The 20,052-nt window shown below is 44.8% G+C and overlaps 1 protein-coding gene across 2 annotated transcripts in view; it reads right to left on the reverse strand.

Annotated features, from left to right (window-relative positions):
- The window catches only part of GNB2 (G protein subunit beta 2), a 176,234-nt gene that overhangs the window by 118,789 nt on the left and 37,393 nt on the right, over window positions 1–20,052 (reverse strand). For both annotated transcript variants that reach the window (XM_029580386.1, XM_029580387.1), the window contains exon 2: window positions 6,544–6,647. In XM_029580386.1, coding sequence (XP_029436246.1) covers window positions 6,544–6,600 — 57 coding nt within the window. In that variant the 5' untranslated portion in view covers window positions 6,601–6,647. The remainder of the gene's footprint in view (window positions 1–6,543; window positions 6,648–20,052) is intronic.

The raw sequence follows: 20,052 nt of genomic DNA on the forward strand, positions 1-20,052 counted from the left end.
TGCTAGAATTGCTGGAAGGGGCAGCTGGAAAAGTACAAAGGCTTAAAAGTGAAGTAGGGTTGCTTTGAAGTTGACTACTGTTCCAGGCTACTTGAGAGTCTCATGTTGTTGCTTGATTTGATTTACTGTTTCTCTGAGTTTGTCTCTGAAGAATTGATTTCCTAGCAGGGAACATCTGCTAGCTTATCATAGACGTCTCGCAAACTGCTGGCCTTTAAGCAAGCCAAGAGGTGCGGAGGCGGATGACGAACAGGCTGGACTGAAGCGAGGTCCTTGGTCACCTCCGAGGGAAGAATTCCTGGTGAATGGCTTTCAACTGGCTGGACTCTGCTGTGATAGAGTAGCAGGGATGCAAATCTCCTCATAGAGGTACCCTTGGGTCAGATGTGAAAGAGACTCCTTCAGGGAGCAAATTCAATACCCTGGAGAGAAGAAATTGTAGTATGCATTCCTTGTCCTTAGCCACCAGGGAAGCAAAGAAAGTCTTCACCAACTTTGCCACTTGGTCCAAGTGCTGCCGTGTCTTTTAGCCAGGTGGTGAGGGTGGAACATCCTCCTCCGAAATCTCTCTGGATTTTGTAATTGTAATATTTGCCCAAACGGAGGGATGAGGCAATTAGAAATTTAAGACACCACCTTGCAGATGGGATCCAACATCTCTAGTCAAAGACCTTGCTCAAGTAGTCTGAATAGGGAAATTACCCTTGAAGTAGGGGGAGGTAAGTGGAGAATACCTGCCTACACACCTCCTATCCTCTCTGAAACTGGTGATTTGAGGAATAGCTGTATCAGCTGCACAGAGGCCTGATGTGTCAACAGTGTTGATCCACAATCCAAGGCATCATTGTCGTTTTCAAGTGCCAATTGTTATGAGGTTCAAAGCAATGATGCTTCATGCGTTAATTGCACCATCTGTGCCAAGGCTCGGTGATTTTTTTGGTGCTAATGGCACTACCGGCTCCTTATTATGAAGGTATCTTAATGAATGCAGAAGGTGTATTATTTATTTTATTTATTTGTTTAAGTATTTGGGTACTCCATCATTGGTGGTTCATTTTTGGTCTTGCTACTAGCTCTGAGACTTCTTTTCACTTGGTATCAACCCCCGTGGGGCATGTGGAGGACTTGCTAAACCTGAGAACAGCACTTTTTCTACTCAACCTCAACAAAGTGGAGAGGCCCTAGGTCTGCTCCAATGAGGGGGAAGGTTTACTCAAGGAACTCCTGCTCAACTAGACACAAAGAGCTGCAACTGTTCCTCTGGGAAGAGTTGACAGTTCCTCCATTTTCCAGGCTCTGGAATTCCAAAAGCACGGAGACATCCAGCCACAGTGGTAGCAAGTGGACTGGTCGTGGTCAGGTCCTAGGCACCAGTAAAAAAATATCATGATTACAGTGATGGACATCTTACCACACACACAATCTTTGAAGCCACTGAATTTGATTTTCAAGTCAGTGTGAGGGAAAGCCCCATCTTTCTTGACTGATCTCTTTAAAGTTTATGTTCCAAAGAGATCTTTGCAATCCGCTGACAGGCATTAGTTTGAGATTCCATCAATCAAGGTAGTGCACTTTCAAGAAATTAGGCAACATTGTATTTCAATTGGTACAATACTATTCTTAATAACTTGGCACTTGAACTTCAAGTTACATCAGATTATAATCATTTCAAAATATTGAAACCTTTTTTATTTAATGAAGCTTTTCAGCATGTGCCGTCTCAGTAAGTAGGAGATTAAGAATTTTATGTAGTCTGTGTGTTTTGATGCTCTTTGCTTTTACCATGATTCGCCTAGCATGGCAAAATGCCAGTACAGTCAGAATATAAATATTTTAAATAAATAAATAAATAGATGAAGGAAGAAATTATATATATATGCAAGAACTCCCGCATGTGCTCAGTAGAGCAAAAGCTCTATGAGTTAAGAGAGAAGGGTCCATTCAGCACCATCAGATAACATCACCTACATGTCATGGCTCCATGGTGAGACTGCACCTTGAATACTGTGTACAATTCCGGTCGCAGCATTTCAAAAAAGATATAGTTGCGATGGAGAAGGTACAGAGAAGGGCAACCAAAATGATAAAGGGGATGGAACAGCTCCCCTATGAGGAAAGGCTGAAGAGGTTACGGCTGTTCAGCTTGGAGAAGAGACGGCTGAGGGGGGATATGATATCGGTCTTTAAAATCATGAGAGATCTTGAACGAGTAGATGTGAATCTGTTATTTACACTTTCGGATAATAGAAGGATAGCAAATGTTGCTTACCTGTAACAGGTGTTCTCACAGGACAGCAGGATGTTAGTCCTCACATATGGATGACATCATCAGGATGGAGCCCAATCATGGAAAACTTCTGTCAAAGTTTCCAGAACTTTGACTGGCCCTTCTGGGCATGCCCAGCATGGCACTAACCCTGCAGCCAGCAGGGGTCCCCCTTCAGTCTTATTTTATAGCTACAGGCAGTGCCGAAAAAATAAAACAAAGCGTTACGAACCCAACACTGCGGGGCGGCGGGCGGGTTTCGTGAGGACTAACATCCTGCTGTCCTGTGAGAACACCTGTTACAGGTAAGCAACATTTGCTTTTTCACAGGACAAGCAGGATGGTAGTCCTCACATATGGGTGAGTACCAAGCTGAGGATGTCCGAACATGCACCAAATGTACCCATCGGTGTGCAACAGGCACAACAACTGGGGTGGAATTTGGTAGAGGGCATCCTGAACCCCACCGGGTAGGCGGAAGGGTGTTGGTACGTCACATTGGAAACAGGTTACGCAGCACAGATTGGCCGAAGATGGAATCTTGTCTTCCGGCTTTGTCCAAGCAATAGTGGGCTGCGAAGGTGTGGAGTGAGCTCCAGGTGGCAGCCCTGCAAATGTCAGAAAGCGGCACCAATCGTAGGTGTGCTACTGAAGTCACCATGGCCCTCACCGAGTGTGCTTTAACTCTGTCGTGATAGCAAAAAGATATGCAGTCCGCCAACCAGGAGGAGAGAGTCTGCTTACCCACAGGCTGCCCTAATTTGTTGGGATGGTAGGAGACGAATAGCTGAGTGCTCTTCCTGTGGGCAACTGTACGGTCTAGGTGGAACGCTAGAGCCCGTTTACAGTCGAGGGTATGCAGAGCCTGTTCTCCTGGATTGGAATGGGGCCTGGGAAAGAAGGTAGGTAGTATGATGGATTGATTAATATGAAACTCCGAAACTACCTTAGGTAAGAATTTAGGGTGAGTGCGGAGTACCGCCCGGTCCTGCAGGAGTTTAGTGTAAGGCAGATAGGTAACTAGGGCCTGTAATTCACTAACCCTACGAGCTTAAGTGATAGCTAGAAGGAAAATCACCTTCCATGTGAGATATTTTAGGTCACAGGAGTGAAGAGGCTCAAATGGAGGTTTCATGAGCAGACCAAGAACCAGATTAAGGTCCCAAGAAGGGGCTGGAGGCCGCAAGGGTGGCTTGATATGAAGCAAGCCTTTAAGAAAACGTGTTACGAGGGGTTGTACCGATATAGGGACATCCCCGACACCTTTATGGAAGGCGGCTACCGCACTGACATGTATTCTGATTGAGGAAGTCTTTAGACCGGATTCCGATAAATGCCAGAGATAGTCCAAAAATCTCGGGATTGGACAGGAAAAAGGATCAAGGGGCTGTGAAGAACACCATGATGTATACCTTTTCCATTTATAGGAATAAGACTTTCTTGTGGAAGGCTTCCGTGAAGCAATGAGGACACGAGAAACCGAATCTGAAAGGTTAAGCGGCTGAAGAATTAACCTTTCAACATCCATGCCGTCAGGGACAAGGCCTGAAGATTGGGATGGCGTACACATCCGTCGTTCTGAGTGACCAGGAGCGGGTCTTTTCCCAAGGGAATGTGCCTGCGGATGGAGAGATCCTGGAGTATTGGAAACCACATTTGGCGTGGCCAGTGAGGTGCTATCAGGATCATGGTTCCCTTGTCCTGTCGGAGCTTCACGAGAGTCTTCGAGAGAAGAGGAAGTGGAGGGAATGCATAAAGCAGCCCGGCTGCCCACGAGAGGGAGAATGCATCCCTGGGCTGAGAGTGCTCGCTCCGAATGAGGGAGCAGTAATTGTCTACTTTGTGGTTCTGAGGGGACGCAAAGAGGTCTGTTTGGGGATATCCCCATTGCTGGAAGAGAGAGGTCGCTACCGAGGGATTGAGCGACCACTCGTGCGGTTGGAAGACACGACTCAGTTTGTCCGCCAAGAGATTGTCCACTCCCGGCAAGTAGGTGGCCCTGAGGTATATCGAGTGGGAGAGCGCTTCCGCCCAAATCTGAGCGGCCTCCTGACAGAGAAGGAAGGAGCCTGTGCCTCCCTGCTTGTTTATGTACCACATGGCCACCTGGTTGTCCGTCTGAATCAGGATGACGTGATTTGATAGGTAATCCTGAAAAGCTCTGAGAGCATATCGCATTGCTCGAAGCTCCAGGAAATTTATCTGGTGTTTGGATTCCTCTTGAGACCAAGATCCTTGTGTCTGTAGATCGTTTACATGAGCTCCCCAGCCGAGGTTGGAAGCATCAGTGGTGAGAATGAGTTGAGGATCTGGTAGATGAAAAGGCAGTCCCTGGAGGAGATTGTTGTGATCTTTCCACCAGGCGAGAGACAGACGGAGTGCGTCGGTGATGTGGACAATAGTTGAGAGAGGCTGAGTCGCTTGAGTCCATTGTGACCGTAGAGTCCAAAGCATGACTCTCATGGCCAGGCGGGCCATTGGAGTGAGATGGACTGAGGACACCATGTGTCCGAGAAGGACAAGGAATTGCCGAGCAGTTGCTGTGTACTGAGACTGCAACTGGTGAGCGAGAGACACGAGGGTTTGTACTCGTTGTTGAGGTAGGAAGGCTTTTGCCTGTAAGGTGTTCAAGTCTGCCCCAATGAAAGACAAGGTTTGAGATGGGACTAAATAGGATTTCTCGTAACTGACGAGAGAAATCCTAGAGAGATTAAAGTGTGTAGAGTCAAATCCAGGGACGATCGAGCTGCTTGCTGGGTTGGGGCTCTGATTAACAAGTTGTCTAGATAGGGGTAGACGTGAACACCTTCTTTCCTGAGGAAGGCTGCGACAACTACGAGACATTTGGTAAAGACTCGTGGTGCCGATGCTAGGCCGAATGGAAGCACCCGGTATTGATAGTGCTTTGGACCTACTAAGAACCGGAGGTACTTGCGATGAGCTGGAGCTATTGCAATGTGGGTGTATGCGTCCTGGAATGAAAGAGAGGTCCTCTGGAGGAGAACGCTTTCTACTTTCAGCAGGAGAAAGAGGTGAAGGTAAATCATCGGTGTCTGTGGAGGTATCATCACTCCAAGTGTCATAAGGATCAGAAGGCTGACCTGTAGGACGAGAGGGTGGTTGGATACCCGAAGGGCCTGGCTGAGGCTCCGAGAAAATCGAAGGAATCGCAGAGGGCACCGCGGACACCTTGGGGGGCCTCGGTGCCAGCATCGATGGCGCCGATGAGCGTATCGCCTCCGATGAGTGAATCGGTGGCGAGGGACGGCATGGCATCGATGGCTGAGGCACTACTCCCGAAGGAGGAATGCGGAACGGTGTTTCTCCTCCCGATGAAGCAGCCATCGGGGAGCGCGCACCGGAGCCATCCGAGACCCGGGAATCACCGGTGGAAGGGCAGTCATGAGCGCCTCCATCCGGGATAGCAGCGGTGCCAGCGCTGCTGGAATCGGGTCGGTGACCGGTTCCACTCTCGGTGCCGGTGTCTGTGCCGGAGGGACCTGGAGTCGTTGCATTGCTTTGTCGATGGCCTCCTGGACCAGCCGGTCCAGTTCTTCCCGGAGACCTGGGGCAATTGTCCTGTGAGAAAGGGGGCACTCCATGAAGTTAGCAAGTAGCACATTTAAGACTAATTGAGAAAATTCTTTTTCACTCAACGCACAATTAAGCTCTGGAATTTGTTGCCAGAGGATGTGGTTAGTGCAGTTAGTGTAGCTGGGTTAAAAAAGGGTTTGGATAAGTTCTTGGAGGAGAAGTCCATTAACTGTTATTAATCAAGTTGACTTAGGAAATAGCCACTGCTATTAATTGCATCAGTAGCATGGGATCTTCTTGGTGTTTGGGTACTTGCCAGGTTCTTGTAACCTGGTTTGGCCTCTGTTGGAAACAGGATGCTGGGCTTGATGGACCCTTGGTCTGACCCAGCATGGCAATTTCTTATGTTCTTATGTTCTACCTGCTTGTCAACAGAGAACTATAATTAGCAAAATAAGGCAATTAAAACTGCTACTGTCTGTGCAGTGCCTATTCTGTGGGGTGAGTGAATGGGTGTGGGTTCATGTGCATAAAGAAACTTGCCTGGCTGTTCTGTGATGATACAGTTTGTGTGATGGTAGCTTACACTGCTGCTGTTCACCAACCAGCACCATTCCCAACCCCACCCCTTCAGCTAATTTATAGTAGTCTATATCGAGACAGTGTATGAGACACATTTGCTCTCTATCTATATGGACAAGTCAAACTTCAGTGAGACCAGGCTAGACATAGGTCTTACTCACTCTGATCTGGTTCCTTAGTTGCTCTGCCTCCTGGCGCAGCTGCTCTAGTTCACTCATTGTAAGTGTTTGGAGATGTAGTCAGATACCCACGTCCTTCAAGAAACCTACAAGAAAATTCAAAAGGTAAGCAGTTGCAGGAGGGAAACACCATACAACAGGAACATTTACTTAGCATAGCATCTACTGCAATTCATCTTCTTTCATCACAGTTGATCAAACAGATACTAGCTACAATGCTCAGAATACAACATTTGCTCAAACTGAAACCAAATTGTGCCAATATAGAGCAAAATAGTGCCAACAATGAGAGAAAGAGAATGAATATTTTTGGCCTTTTGTTTCACAGTAAATTTTGTTTCTATAATCCTTTTACTGATTTAATTAACGTGTTACATAAACAGGACAGATAATATATTAAGCAACCATAAATACATGAAAAGACCTTAAGTTACAATTTATGATTAAAACTATCATCTACATTTTATCTACGCAGTAGATGGACATAAAATGTAAAAGCTTAAATATCATGGAAACCAGTAGCTAGTTGGTTTGTCATTTTTAAATTCAGCACATTAACATTATTAATAAATGGCACATTTTAATCGCTGAAGCAATTTCTAAAAATTTGTATACCAGTGTTAGAGGAAAGGTGAGTTTCTCTTTTAGTTGATCTGAACCATATAATCACGGCCCCAGGTTTGCAGCAGCAAGGTAGAAATTTTTTGGCAATTATGTAGCATATATGAAAAAAGTGTCTCACTCTCTCATTGGAGAAATGTGTCAGGAAATTACTTTATATTTATAAAATACAAATTTATGTTATTCAATAATCAAATCCATGAATCTTTTACAAGGCACGTCTTACACTCTATAATGGGTTTTCATCAGGTATCCTCCCCCTCTATGAGGCCTCTCTCATTGTTCCTTCTTGTCTACCTTTTCTCAGGTATCCTATGAGGCTTCCTTGTTTCCCCATTTGTCTTTCCAGAGAGGCTAGTTAGTCACACAATCTTTAGCAGCCATTTTTCCCCTGCTCTTGCACATATCTGTGTGCTTTCCTGTGCTGTTCTTGCCAGTTCTCAGTTAAACTTTGTTGCAGAGATCTCCTCCCTGAATTTATACGAGAACAGTACAGTGCCTGCCCACCAAAGTTATTTGCTGCCAATAAGTTGTGCTCGGACCTCCACAATAAACCCCTGCACTAACTATACTGAGATCTGGTCCCTCCTGACGCAGTTAATCGAAACACGGTCCACATCGGGGGTCCATGAACAAGATTCATGAAGATGTTAGTTTCTATAAATGAATAAAACATTTTTTGAACAGCTTGTTGAATTCTTGTGGACTTAAGTTTTGTCCTAATCACTATAGTCTCTTTCTTGTGCTAAAACCATATTGCAGCTTTCTTTTGGGCTGCCTCCAATATGATTCTATAAGTGACGACTAGATTTCATCACAACAGTACCTGCCTTTTTCCCCAGCACCCTAAAAGAGCTGTCACAGGGATTGCCAGACTGAATTGTCAAAAATGGAATCCAAAGTCTCATTTAGCAACTCAAAATACAAACTTGTATGACTGCACATTAACTCAAAGAAATGATTTCTGAAATTCATTCTTGGATATTATATAGAATAAACACACATAAAATGGTACTATTATAAAGCCAGGCCATGCAACATTGCAACTTCATTCATATGAGGCGGGAATTGGCCAATGAATCTGCAGTTGCCTGAACTAGCCCAAATGTTGATTGAATGCATACAAACACATCCAAAAAATAAAAACCTTTAAATAAAGTCACACTTTTTTTCCCCCATTTTATTAAAATGTCTGACAGTGTGTGCAATTTCTCTAAATCCTAAAAGAGCTGGGAAAACCTCATTGGGTTTCCTAGACAACCATCACGGACAGGCACGACAGGCAGCGCACTGGCATTCTATGTGCCTTGTAATCATGGTAACAACATGCATTTTCCAACAAAGTAAGAAATGATCACTAGGAATAAAAAAAAAAGCTGGGAAGAAAGGAAGAACTTAATTTCATGCTCCACTGTAGAGGAGACCTAGCTTTATTTTTTTCTTTTTTATAACTGAAAAGCTCAGAGTCTTTACCAGTTAGACCTATGATTTACTTTTAGATATAAAAGTACAGAATGATATTTTAATAAAGAAAATTGGCTTATCATGAATTGTGTTTTCTGTAGAGAGCAGGAAAAATTAGCCATTACATGTAGGTGATGTCATCCAGTGGCACTGAATGGACTTGTCTCTCCTAGCTTGTAGATTTTATTTATTTATTTAGAAACTTTTATATACCGGTATTTGTGGGGACATCATACCGGTTCACATAGTAACTGAAAGATTGGAAAATACATTGCAACAGGGGAAAGTAACTGGGCGGGGGGAAGAACAGAAAGGCAGTAGGAAGGATAGGAGAACAAGAAGGTAATAACCAAAAACAATTTACAATGAGAGTCTCCTTAATATAAGGAGAGGGTGGTCACCTGAAAGGGGACTACGAGGGGGAGTGGAAGGAGTTATTCTGTATAGGCATGGTTGAACAGGAGAGTTTTTAATTTATTTTTGAATTTAAATGCACAGGGTTCAAGTCGCATGTGGACAGGTAGTGTATTCCAGAGAACGGGCCCGGCAATAGAGATGGCACGGTCACGGGTGGAGGAGAGATGAGCCAGTTTCAAGGATTGAACGTGTAGGGTGCCATTGTTGGTAGATCTGGTGGCTCGGGTGGACAGTGGGGCAGTGAAAGGGAGGTCAAGCCAGTTGGAGTTGTGGGTGTAAATGGACTTGTGAATTATGGTCAAAGTTTTGTAGTGTATACGGGACATTATGGGGAGCCAATGTAAATCCTTGAGGATAGGGGTAATATGGTCGTGTTTGCGTGTGTTTGTAATGAGTCTTGCAGTAGCATTTTGCAGAAGTTGAAGGGGTTTGATAGAAGACAATGGGAGCCCTAAGAGGAGGGCATTACAGTAATCTAGTTTGGAGGTGAGGGTAGCTTGGATCACTGTGCGGAGGTCATGGGCGTAGAGCAGGGGTCTGAGTTTCTTTAGTACATTTAGCTTGAAGAAGCCAGTTTTGAGGATGGAGTTGATGTGAGGTTTCATACTTAGATTGGGATCAAGAAGGACTCCGAGGTCTCTAACGGAGGGTTGAGTTGTGAGGAGGTTAAGTTTAGGGTCGTTGGGTAGGAGGTCAGGGGGGTGCGAGGAGATGTGGAGGAGTTCCGTTTTGTTGGTGTTGAGAGCAAGCTGAAGGTTGGTGAGGAGGGCGTTGATGGCTGCAAGGCACTTTTCCCAGTGCTCCAGGGCGTCAGATATGGAGTTGTGAATGGGAATGATGATTTGAGTTCTAGTGAGCATTTTACGAGGTTTTGACTCAAACAAATCATACTGCCTAGTTTTAATTGATCTTACAGCTTCTTGCGACACTGTTGACCATAACCTGCTATGCCAACAGTTAAAAGCAAGTTTGCTTACCGTAAACGGTGTTTCCGTAGATAGCAGGATGAATTAGCCATGCTGTCATGGGAGTCCATAGCTCCCGATCACGAGTTGGCTTTTGGGAAGAAAGTTGGTAGTTCTATAGATTGGTTGAGATGGAATTGTGAAATCACCTTCGGTAGAAAGGCTGGGTGAGTTCTGAGAACTACTTTGTCATGGTAAAATTGTAAATATGGCTCGTAGTGGTCTAAGGCCTGTAGTTCACTAACTCATCGTGCAGACATTACTGCTATCAAAAATACCACCTTCCATGTTAGGTATTTCAGATGCGCTGACTCCAAGGGTTCGAACGGAGGAAGCATGAGTTGTTCCAGTATTACATTTATGTTCCATGGAACTGGAGGTTTAGCGATTGGTGGGCGAAGATGAGTTAATCCTTTGATAAAGCGAGATAGCAAAGGGTGGACAGCAATCGAGTGATTATTGACTAGAAAGAAAGCCTTTCCGGACTCTGACTGATGATCTCACCAAATACAGAAAGACGGTCTATCTCCCACTAAACTGATACGGACACACCAAACACTACACGTTCTTATTCTTGTTAAATTTCTATCGTCTTATTCTTCTTCTTTTCCCAGTTAGAACCATCCTTGTTTTATTGTAACTGATTTTTTCTGCGCACTGTTATAACTTGTTATAATTTGTAAATATAAAATGTATACTCATGTTATATTTATACACGTTTATAATGTATTGATCACCCCTGTTTTATGTAAACCGACATGATACGAATCTCCGTGAATGCCGGTATAGAAAAACTCAAATAAATAAAATAAAATAAATAGTCTATGGTAAGCCGAAACGGCGCTAAGGTGCACTCTGATGGATGATGTCGCTAGACCAGACTTATAAAGTGAATGAAGATAGTCTATGAGTAGCTCTGGTGAGCAGTCCATCGGTGGAACACCCTGAGTAGTACACCAGGAAGAATAACGTGAAGTCTCGTGTTGGGCACCGTAAAAATTGCCACCGCCATATGGCCCAAGACTTGTAATACTTCGAGCCGTAGGATGACGAGTCACTGATAGGGAACGTAGAAGTCAACAGAGCACCTGTTTCCTGTTGTCCAGAAGGAATGCTCTGTTGCATGTAGTATCCAGCTGAGCTCCAATAAACTGCAGAATTTGAGTAGGTTGTAGGATCGATTTTTGAAAATTGACCACTAGTCCTAATGTCTGCAGACAAGTAATTACTGTTTGCAGCTGTTCCAGCAAGAGGTCTGGGAATGAGGCCACTATCAACCAGTCGTCCAGGTATGGAAAGATTGTCAGCCCCTGCTGACGAAGGTGGGCCACCACCACCACCATGCATTTGGTGAATACCCTGGGTGCCGACGAAAGGCCAAAGGGGAGAACCTTGTATTGGTAATGCTGGCAGTTGTTTTGAAAACAAAGGTATTGCCAAGAGGATGGGTGTAAGAATCCTTCAGATCTATGGAGCACATCCAATCGTTTGGTTGTAAGAGGGGAAGGATTGATTTCAAAGATACCATCTTGAACTTTTCCTTGGCAAGCAATTTGTTCAGTTCTCAAATATCCAGAATTGGACGCATACCCCCTGATTTCTTCGGGATGAGGAAGTAAGGGGAGTAGAAGCCCTTGAAATCGGCTTTCAGTGGAATTTGTCTGATTGCCCATTGTTTGAGAAGTATGGCTATCTCTTGAGTGATCTGGGGGTGAGATAGCTTCGGTGTTCTCATGGATAGGTAAGGAAGGATGGGCTTGGATTGGAAATGAAGTTGATAACCGGTTTGTACTATGTCAATACCCATTGGTCTGACGTTATGGACTTCCAGGCGGGGAGATGAGACGTGATTCTGCCTGGGGGGGGGGGGGGCTGGAAGGGATGGTGGTGGCCGCGAACTTAAGACTGCTGCGTCTTCAGTGAGGTCGGTGGTGGCTGCATTTGTGGTCTTTGAGACCTCGGTTTACCTCTCCTTTGTTGTTGTTGAGGTTGATGGGGTTGATGAGGTTGATGGGGCTGTAATCGTTGATAAGCGGAGTAGGATTGTGTTCTGTACAGTTGGTACAAGCGATATGGTCTAAGCGAGAATTGTTGGCGGCGAGAACTGACGGGGTACCGTCTAGTACATGAGAGCGCCTATACAGTATCCTGGATTCTCGGGCCTAACGCTTCACGGCCACGCTGGTATCTGTCATTTCAAATGACATTTGAAATGACAGGTACCAGGAAGTGGACAGTTATGTTCCCCGATGCTCAGCAAACTTTCCCCCAGCCCCCGCTTACCTGCCCTGGCCCCGTCCGGTCTCCGGTGCAGCCCCAGTCCTGTCCCCTCCTCCCGAAGCAAAAAAAAAAAAAACCGAAAAAGTAGCAAGGCTCGGGCCTGCTACGGTAGTCCCTTCTCCTCTCCTCCCGATTTCGGCGCTCAAGGCGGCCGGGTGGGCGTGCATTCATCCAGGCAGAGGGAGCCGGCGGCGAAAGCGGCCTCCGGCTCCCTCTGCCTGGATGAATGCACGGCCCCCGCCGGCAGTGAATGAATGCCCGTGCGATTTCGGCGTTCATCACGCCTTGAGCGCCGAAATCGCACGGGCATTCATTCACTGCCGGCGGGGGCCGTGCATTCATCCAGGCAGAGGGAGCCGGAGGCCGCCTTCGCCGCCGGCTCCCTCTGCCTGGGTGAATGCACGCCCACCCGGCCGCCTTGAGCGCCGAAATCGGGAGGAGAGGAGAAGGGACTACCGTAGCAGGTCCGAGCCTTGCTACTTTTTCGGTTTTTTTTTTTTTTGCTTCGGGAGGAGGGGACAGGACTGGGGCTGCACCGGAGACCGGACGGGGCCTTGAGCGCCGAAATCGCACGGGCATTCATTCACTGCCGGCGGGGGCCGTGCATTCATCCAGGCAGAGGGAGCCGGAGGCCGCTTTCGCCGCCGGCTCCCTCTGCCTGGATGAATGCACGCCCACCCGGCCGCGGCCTGGATCGAACACGTGCCCGCCGGCTCCCACCGCCGCCTGGATGAACGGGCGCCCATCCGCCCGCCGGCTCCCGCCGCCGCCTCGATGACCGCACGCCTGGGGGATTCGGAAAGTGATAGGAAAGTGACAGGTATTTATACATTTTTTTTTTTTTTTAATTTTGGGTTTTTATATACCGGCATTCGAGAACGCAGTCCCATCATGCTGGTTCACATAGAACAGGGGTGCATCATAAACATAAACTAAAAACAGTAGTGCGGAAAATGCAGTTACATATAACAGGGAGATTGGAACTTGGCAGAGAAAGAAGAGAAAGGACAGGTTATTAATTCAAACATGTAAACAATAATGGAGATGGTTAATCATGGTGTAATTGGAGATAAGGATTGGCGAGGATGAGATATATTAGTTTGAGTCCGGGAAATGTTTTTTACACTTTACGGTTTTACCCCCATTTTTTACACTTTATTCCCGTTTTAATTTTCGAACACCACACTAACACCAAGTAGAGGGTAGGCGGTAAACTAACAGGTTAAGGACGCGGCAAAATAGCGGGTTACAAAGGAGATAATCTGAGCGCACGTCACAGTATCGGAGGGGAATAGCTAATTCCTTCATTATACAGCTAATTCGTTCATTTACATATCATATACATGCTGCGTGTGGAAAGGGTTATGCGTCTGTTTTAAGAAGCGCTAAGGACGCGTGAAACTGGAGACTGTATCGCTGGATCGCCTTACGCGTCCGAATTGTGCGCTCCCAGCACGTTACAGACGGGAAATCTTCAACCGCACGTTACAGTATCGACCTGTAAGTTTGTATGTTATATATTATGTATATGTTTGTTTGTTTTCCAGATCAGGCATATTCCCCTGAGGCAGGCAGAAGTTGCCGAAACATTGTCAATGTCGGGATGGTATAAATACTGAGCGAATTTGAAGAGAGCAGTTTTATACTTAAAAAGATAAGTTAAAAAGATAAGTTAAAAAGAGTTGTTTTTTTTTAAGGAAAAAAAGGAGCGTTTTGGGTAAAAAAAATAAGTGATTTTTGAGGTTAAAAAGTAATAAAATTAATAGTAAATTAATAATGGGAATGAGTAAATGATGTAAAATAATGTGCTCAGTAATATGATGCTGGTTGAAGCCCATTGTGAGCAACAGCCTGTGAATTATTTGTAAGAGCACTCTAGAATTAATTCTGATACTTCTTCCCTTAAAGAAGATATCTCATGTTCCCACACATAGACCTGCATATATACAATTTTTAATCCCGTGAACAAACTCTGCTGATGACTACACAGTATTACCTCCGTTCTATAACTGTGCCAGCACAGAATAAAGAGAGTCAGCTGGGGACAGGCTCAGTGATCAGAAGCAGGTATGCACGTAATTAGCCTCTAACAAAATATAAATTAGTACAAAATACAAGCCTATGAGGGCATGAAATATTGCTCTAATGAAGCATTAACAGAAGCCCAAGAGGATGAGAGAAATTCTCTAGCCACATCAGCAAAGGAGAATTATGACTTAGGCCTTGGTATGATTACTGCCTAAGGAATAAAACAGCATTGATGTAGACGGGAAAAATTAAGTACATCCAAAAACTTGTTGAGAAATAGGGCAAGGGAACAGAAGCTGAATGTACCTTACTGCCCTAGTTTGCACCCCTTTTCTTTCCATCACTTCCAAAAAAAATAATGCTCTCTCAATGTATCACTGAACAGGCCTAGAAAAGTACTGGCTCAGAGTTCCAAGCTATAAAAACAGACAGCACATATTGGTCATCCTGGGCACAGCCAGGAAACCATCAGTCTATTGTTTTCCACATTAGACCACAAGTGGCACGTCAAAATTCAGTGCAATTTCTGCGTAGTTGAGATAAAAATTTCAGCCAGAATTGGTCTGACTATGCCTACTTTCACATTCCACAGAGCTGTGCCATGTCACCAATTACCCAAGAGAAACTATCACTTAAAAACAAAACAAAAAAATCTTTCCTTCTAGCTCCCTCAAACGTTTTACAAAATAAAGCAACTGCTTAGCAATGCTTCTCCATTAAAAACAGATCCAGCATGGCTGAGCAGCAATAATGCATAGATGAGTTTTTGTGTGTACTCTGTACACAATCGCCACAGGTGATCTTTGCAAGCATAAGCTGTGCCTGGAGCTATGAAATATAAGTAAGTTCCTTCAAATCATTTATGGTGTGGTGGGTTATTTATTACACTGAAAAACAAGTTATTCATAAAACCTAATACTGAGAAATGCACTATAGTAAAGCATATATCATTTTCAAAACAAGATTTCTCCTCACCTATCATTTTGATATAAGAGCTTAATACCTGCATTATGGCCATAACGCGCATGTTAATATGCAAATTACACATTTATGCACGCGAGAGGAGTTAGGGCGGAGTTTAGGGAAATGATCAGCTCCTAACAAATGTGATAGGATAACGCCCATGACAACGTATTATCACTGGACATAACTACACCTTTTTTGCAAGATATATATGTATAAAGAGAGAGAGAGATTTCAGCAATAGTATGAAATACTAGCCACACTCCCTTTAACGCAGGCACTATGCTTGCTATAAATATAGCAAAATGATAAATGTAGGTCTCAGAGCTTTTGTATAATGAAATTGACTGCACTTGCTCAAAGGAAACAATTTAATAATGTTTTCAGTATGAAAGTAACCTTGTGTTCCATGGACTACCAGTAGCACAGCACATCTTGGAGCATGGAAACCTATGTGAAACTCTGCAAAACATCATTAATGTTACAAGACCACTCTCCTAGAGCTGGGTGCATTCTACAAAAAGCAGTCCCCATTAATATTCTCTGTAAATTCAGCAAACCTGACATCGAAATCCATTTATGAAGGTATATGTAGAATTAAGTTCACCTAGAGAATAGCCACTGCCATTAGCAATGGTAACATGGAATAGTTTTTGGGTACTTGCCAGGTTCTTGTGGCCTGGATTGGCCACTGTTGGAAGCAGGATGCTGGGCTTGATGGACCCTTGGTCTGACCCAGTATGGCATTTTCTTATGTTCTTATGTTCTTAAAAATTAAGCAGAATTTTCTCTGAACTTAATTAGGCTATGTCTGTACATACAACCTGGGAAGGGAACGTTATGCATCCACACTAGTATGAGAAAAATATCTTAGCATCACAATATTATATAGGAAGTAGAAAGCATATGTTTTAATGTCTCATCTGAAAACTGGAGATAAATGACTTGAGGTTTTAAACCAGTGCTTCTATTAGCAGAGCACTAACCCTCAAAGTGTGTGTTCTTGCCGTTTAACCTCAAGTGCTAAGTCTGGTAAATGGAATCAGAGATAAAACCAGGAGCACCAAGATGCTCATTTAACTGTTTTTGGGGGGTTTTTTTACAGCAAGATCTAAGAACAAGACTGCTTAAAAAACTTTAAAGGATAAAGCACACTGCAGAGTGAGAGTATGAATTCCTTTTTTTTCCAACAGAGTACGTAGCAGTTAGGGCCAGGAAACTGGATTCAATTTCCATCTTAGAACAGGACTGCAGCTGACAGTATCTCTGGGGAAGGCAAAGACAAGTACTGTTTACAGAGATATGAGGCAGTAGGCCAAAGAGTAGAAGTGGAAGCAGCACTAGGGCACTGCTTTGTTTTGGCCACCCAAAAAGCTAAAATAGTATTTGCCATCTCTACATGTAGTTTTCCAAATGACAACTGAATAGACAAATCTTCTCATTCATTAAGACCCATAAAGGAAATAAACTCGACCCTATATTTGTCACAACATGGTCCAACCAAGCTATGAAGCAAATAGGATTCTTGTGAAATAACAGTCACCCATATACGGGAAAGGCAACATCATATTCTCTCTTTACAAAACGAGAATACCGTTAAATCTTAATGAATGAATTAAATTGCATATCAGCCACTTTTCAAGCAGACAGTTTTTCAACCCAGTCCCTTTTCTCCTAGCAAAGTTAAAACAACCTCCACATACATTTGAACAGCTCACTGAATTCTTATTCCTCCCTGCCCTCTCCCAAAAAAAAGTAACTTCAGCTGTCAAATTTCTAGCCCACAAATTTCTCAGCACCCATGGGCTGAGAGAACCCCAATTTGAAAATCATCTGGAGAATGTTATACTGGGATTAGTAAACTTTGGGGCGAGATCCAAAAATACTTTATTCCTGTAGGTTGCATCTTACACACTATGGTCACAGAAACACAGTAAATGACAGCTGAAAGAGAGACGCTAACAGTCCATCTAGTCTGCCGAATAAGTTTCTATGCTAGTAATTGCTACTCCATGCAGGTTAACTTTTCATCATTTCCATCCTTTAGCCATTAGGGGTCCTCTTGTGTTTATCCTATGCCTTTTTTAAATTCCATTACCGCTGGCTTCACTACCTCTTCCGAGAGGGCATGTCACTCTTTCCATGGAGAAATATTTCCTGATGATGCTCCTGTGTGTACCCCCTTGGAGCTTCATATCATGACCCCTGATTCTATGGTGTTTTTTTACACTTAAAAAGAAGGTTTGATTCTTGCACATCATTGATATCTTATCTTCCCTTTTCCCCTTCAGGTTATACATATTTAGGTCCTTCAGTTTAATCTCATAAGTCTTCCAGTGCAGACCTCACACCATGTTGGTTGCCTCTCTCTGGACTACTTCCATCATATCTCTATCCTTTTTCAGATATGGTCTCCAGACCTTAACACAATACTCCAGATAAGGCTTCAACAATGACCTGTACAGGGGTATTTCCTGCTGGTTATGCCTCTCTCCATGCAGCCCAGCATCCCTCTGGACTTGGTCACTGCCAGTGGTGGTCCTTGCAGTTATCAAAACTGCAAGGACCAACACGTCAATATTAGGTAACTTCTCTCTTTGCCAAGCCAAATATATTCCATGTTATTTGCATTTTCCAATTAAATATGGTAGGACAAGGTAACTAACTGGAAAAGCATCCGCCCCATACTCCAAACTGTCTCTGCATTATTTCCAAAGTTTATTTATTTAACACTTTTCTATACCGACCTTCATGGTAGAGACCATATCAGGTCGGTTCACATCGAATAGGGGAACTGAACCAAGAACAGTAACCAAAACAAAAGGTTGAACATGAAAAAGCAAAGTTACATTTAACAGGGAAATTAAGTTTGAGTGATATGGGAGGCCATCAAGCCCAGGTCAAAGGAAGTACTATCCTCCGCCTCCTCGATCCAGTCAACACCATCAGAGCTCCTGCTGCCGTTCCAAACAGCAGAGAATCCCAAAACCCAGCCAGCAATCAGTAAACTTCGGGGACGGGGTTTTGACTGGGCCATAGGGAGCATATGCCAGTTGATGATGGAACCTCCAGTCAGGGGCAGGCTGCTGTTCTTTTGAGAACCAGTGACCCAGTGTACCTTCAGACCAGTAGGTTCTGTCCATTGTCTGTCAGGAGGTACCAATTAACTGACCTCCATGCCCGCATTAGGGGCTGGAAGTGCATCAGGAAGTAATACAAGTGGAGCTCTCTTCCCTCTTAATGGCCAGGGCAGTCAAGCCCGTACCACCACGGCAAAGATGGCATGGATTCTACTCCAGGTACTTCCTGATTTGCTTGCTGTCATGCCACAGGAACAGGAGGATTCCTAAGGGCCTTGAACAAGCTTCTAAAAAAAAAAAAACAAAAAAAAACCAAACACACAACACAGTTCAACATGATTTCCCTGGGCAACTTGATCCCCCTTTTGCAAAAAGGGGACTGTCTATGCTCCCTTAACCTAAAGGACACATACACTCACATCGAGATGTTCTCCAGTCACAGGAAGTATCTCAGATTTGTGGTGGGAACAAAGCAATTCCAGTAACAGCTTGCGTCCGCCCCATGGGTCTTCACAATATGCCTGGCCATGGTAGCGGCGCACCTCTACAGACTGAGTGTGCATGTCTTCCCATATCTGGACCAATGGCTGGTCAAGAGCACATCTCAGGCAGGGGCCATGCGCTTTACCATTCGGGTGTTGGAGTCACTAGGGTTCGTTTTCAACTACCCAAAATCCCATCTCAGCCAGTCACCTTGATTGGACTTCATAAGAGACCTGCCAGACTTTTTTTTTTTTAAACAGTTTTTATATGAGAGAGAAAGAGCGAGAGCGACAGAAATAGCGAGAGACAGACATGGCTCAAAGCCTTTCTGCCCTGCCTGAGGACTGGCCTGACACATCTTGAAGCTGTTGGGTCATATGGCCACAACCATCCATGTTACTCCCTTGGCACACGTGCAAAGCCCAATGGACCCTGGAGGTCACAGTGGCGGCAGGCCACTCAGAGCCTCCAGGATCGCATCTGAGTCACTCTGGCTCTCTGGGACTCATTGTCCTGATGCTGGGTACTTTCCAATCTGGAATAGGGGATCTCGTTTCTGAGTCTCCCCACTCAAATTGTCCTAATTACGGATGCATCTACCCTGGGGTGGGGAGCTCGTATAGATGGACTCAGCAACCAAGGTCTTGGTATGCTCAGAAATGCTGTCAATCAACTTCCTGGAGCTTCGGACACTCAGGTATGCACAATGGGCTTTCAAAGATTGTTGGACAGCCAAAGTTGCCCTGATCCAGGCTGACAACCAGGTAGCCATGTCAACAAGCAGGGAGCCACGGAATCATACCTTTGTGTAAGGAAGCAGTCCACATCTGGTCATGGGCCCTGTCCCATGAGATGGTGCTCAGGGTCATGTACCTGGCCAGGACAGAGAACATGGTAGCAGACAGGCTGAATCGAGCCTTCAGACCCCACGAGTGGTCCCTGAACCAGGGGGTAGAGCATCTGATCTTCCGCCTCTGGGGGAGCCCAGATGTAAATCTGTTTGCGTCCACCTGCAACAGAAAGGTGCCTCAATTCTGCTCCCTGTACAGGTCAGATGGCAAATTAGCCTCAGACGCCCTTGCCCTTCATTGGGCAAGGGTTTTCTTTATGCTAGTCTTAGATTCCCTTAGTAGCAAAGACTCTCTTGAAGCTCCGCGAGGACAGAGGGACTATGATCCTCTTAAGTCGAT

The sequence above is a fragment of the Rhinatrema bivittatum genome, chromosome 16 (assembly GCF_901001135.1).
Source record: "Rhinatrema bivittatum chromosome 16, aRhiBiv1.1, whole genome shotgun sequence".
NCBI lineage: Eukaryota > Metazoa > Chordata > Amphibia > Gymnophiona > Rhinatrematidae > Rhinatrema > Rhinatrema bivittatum.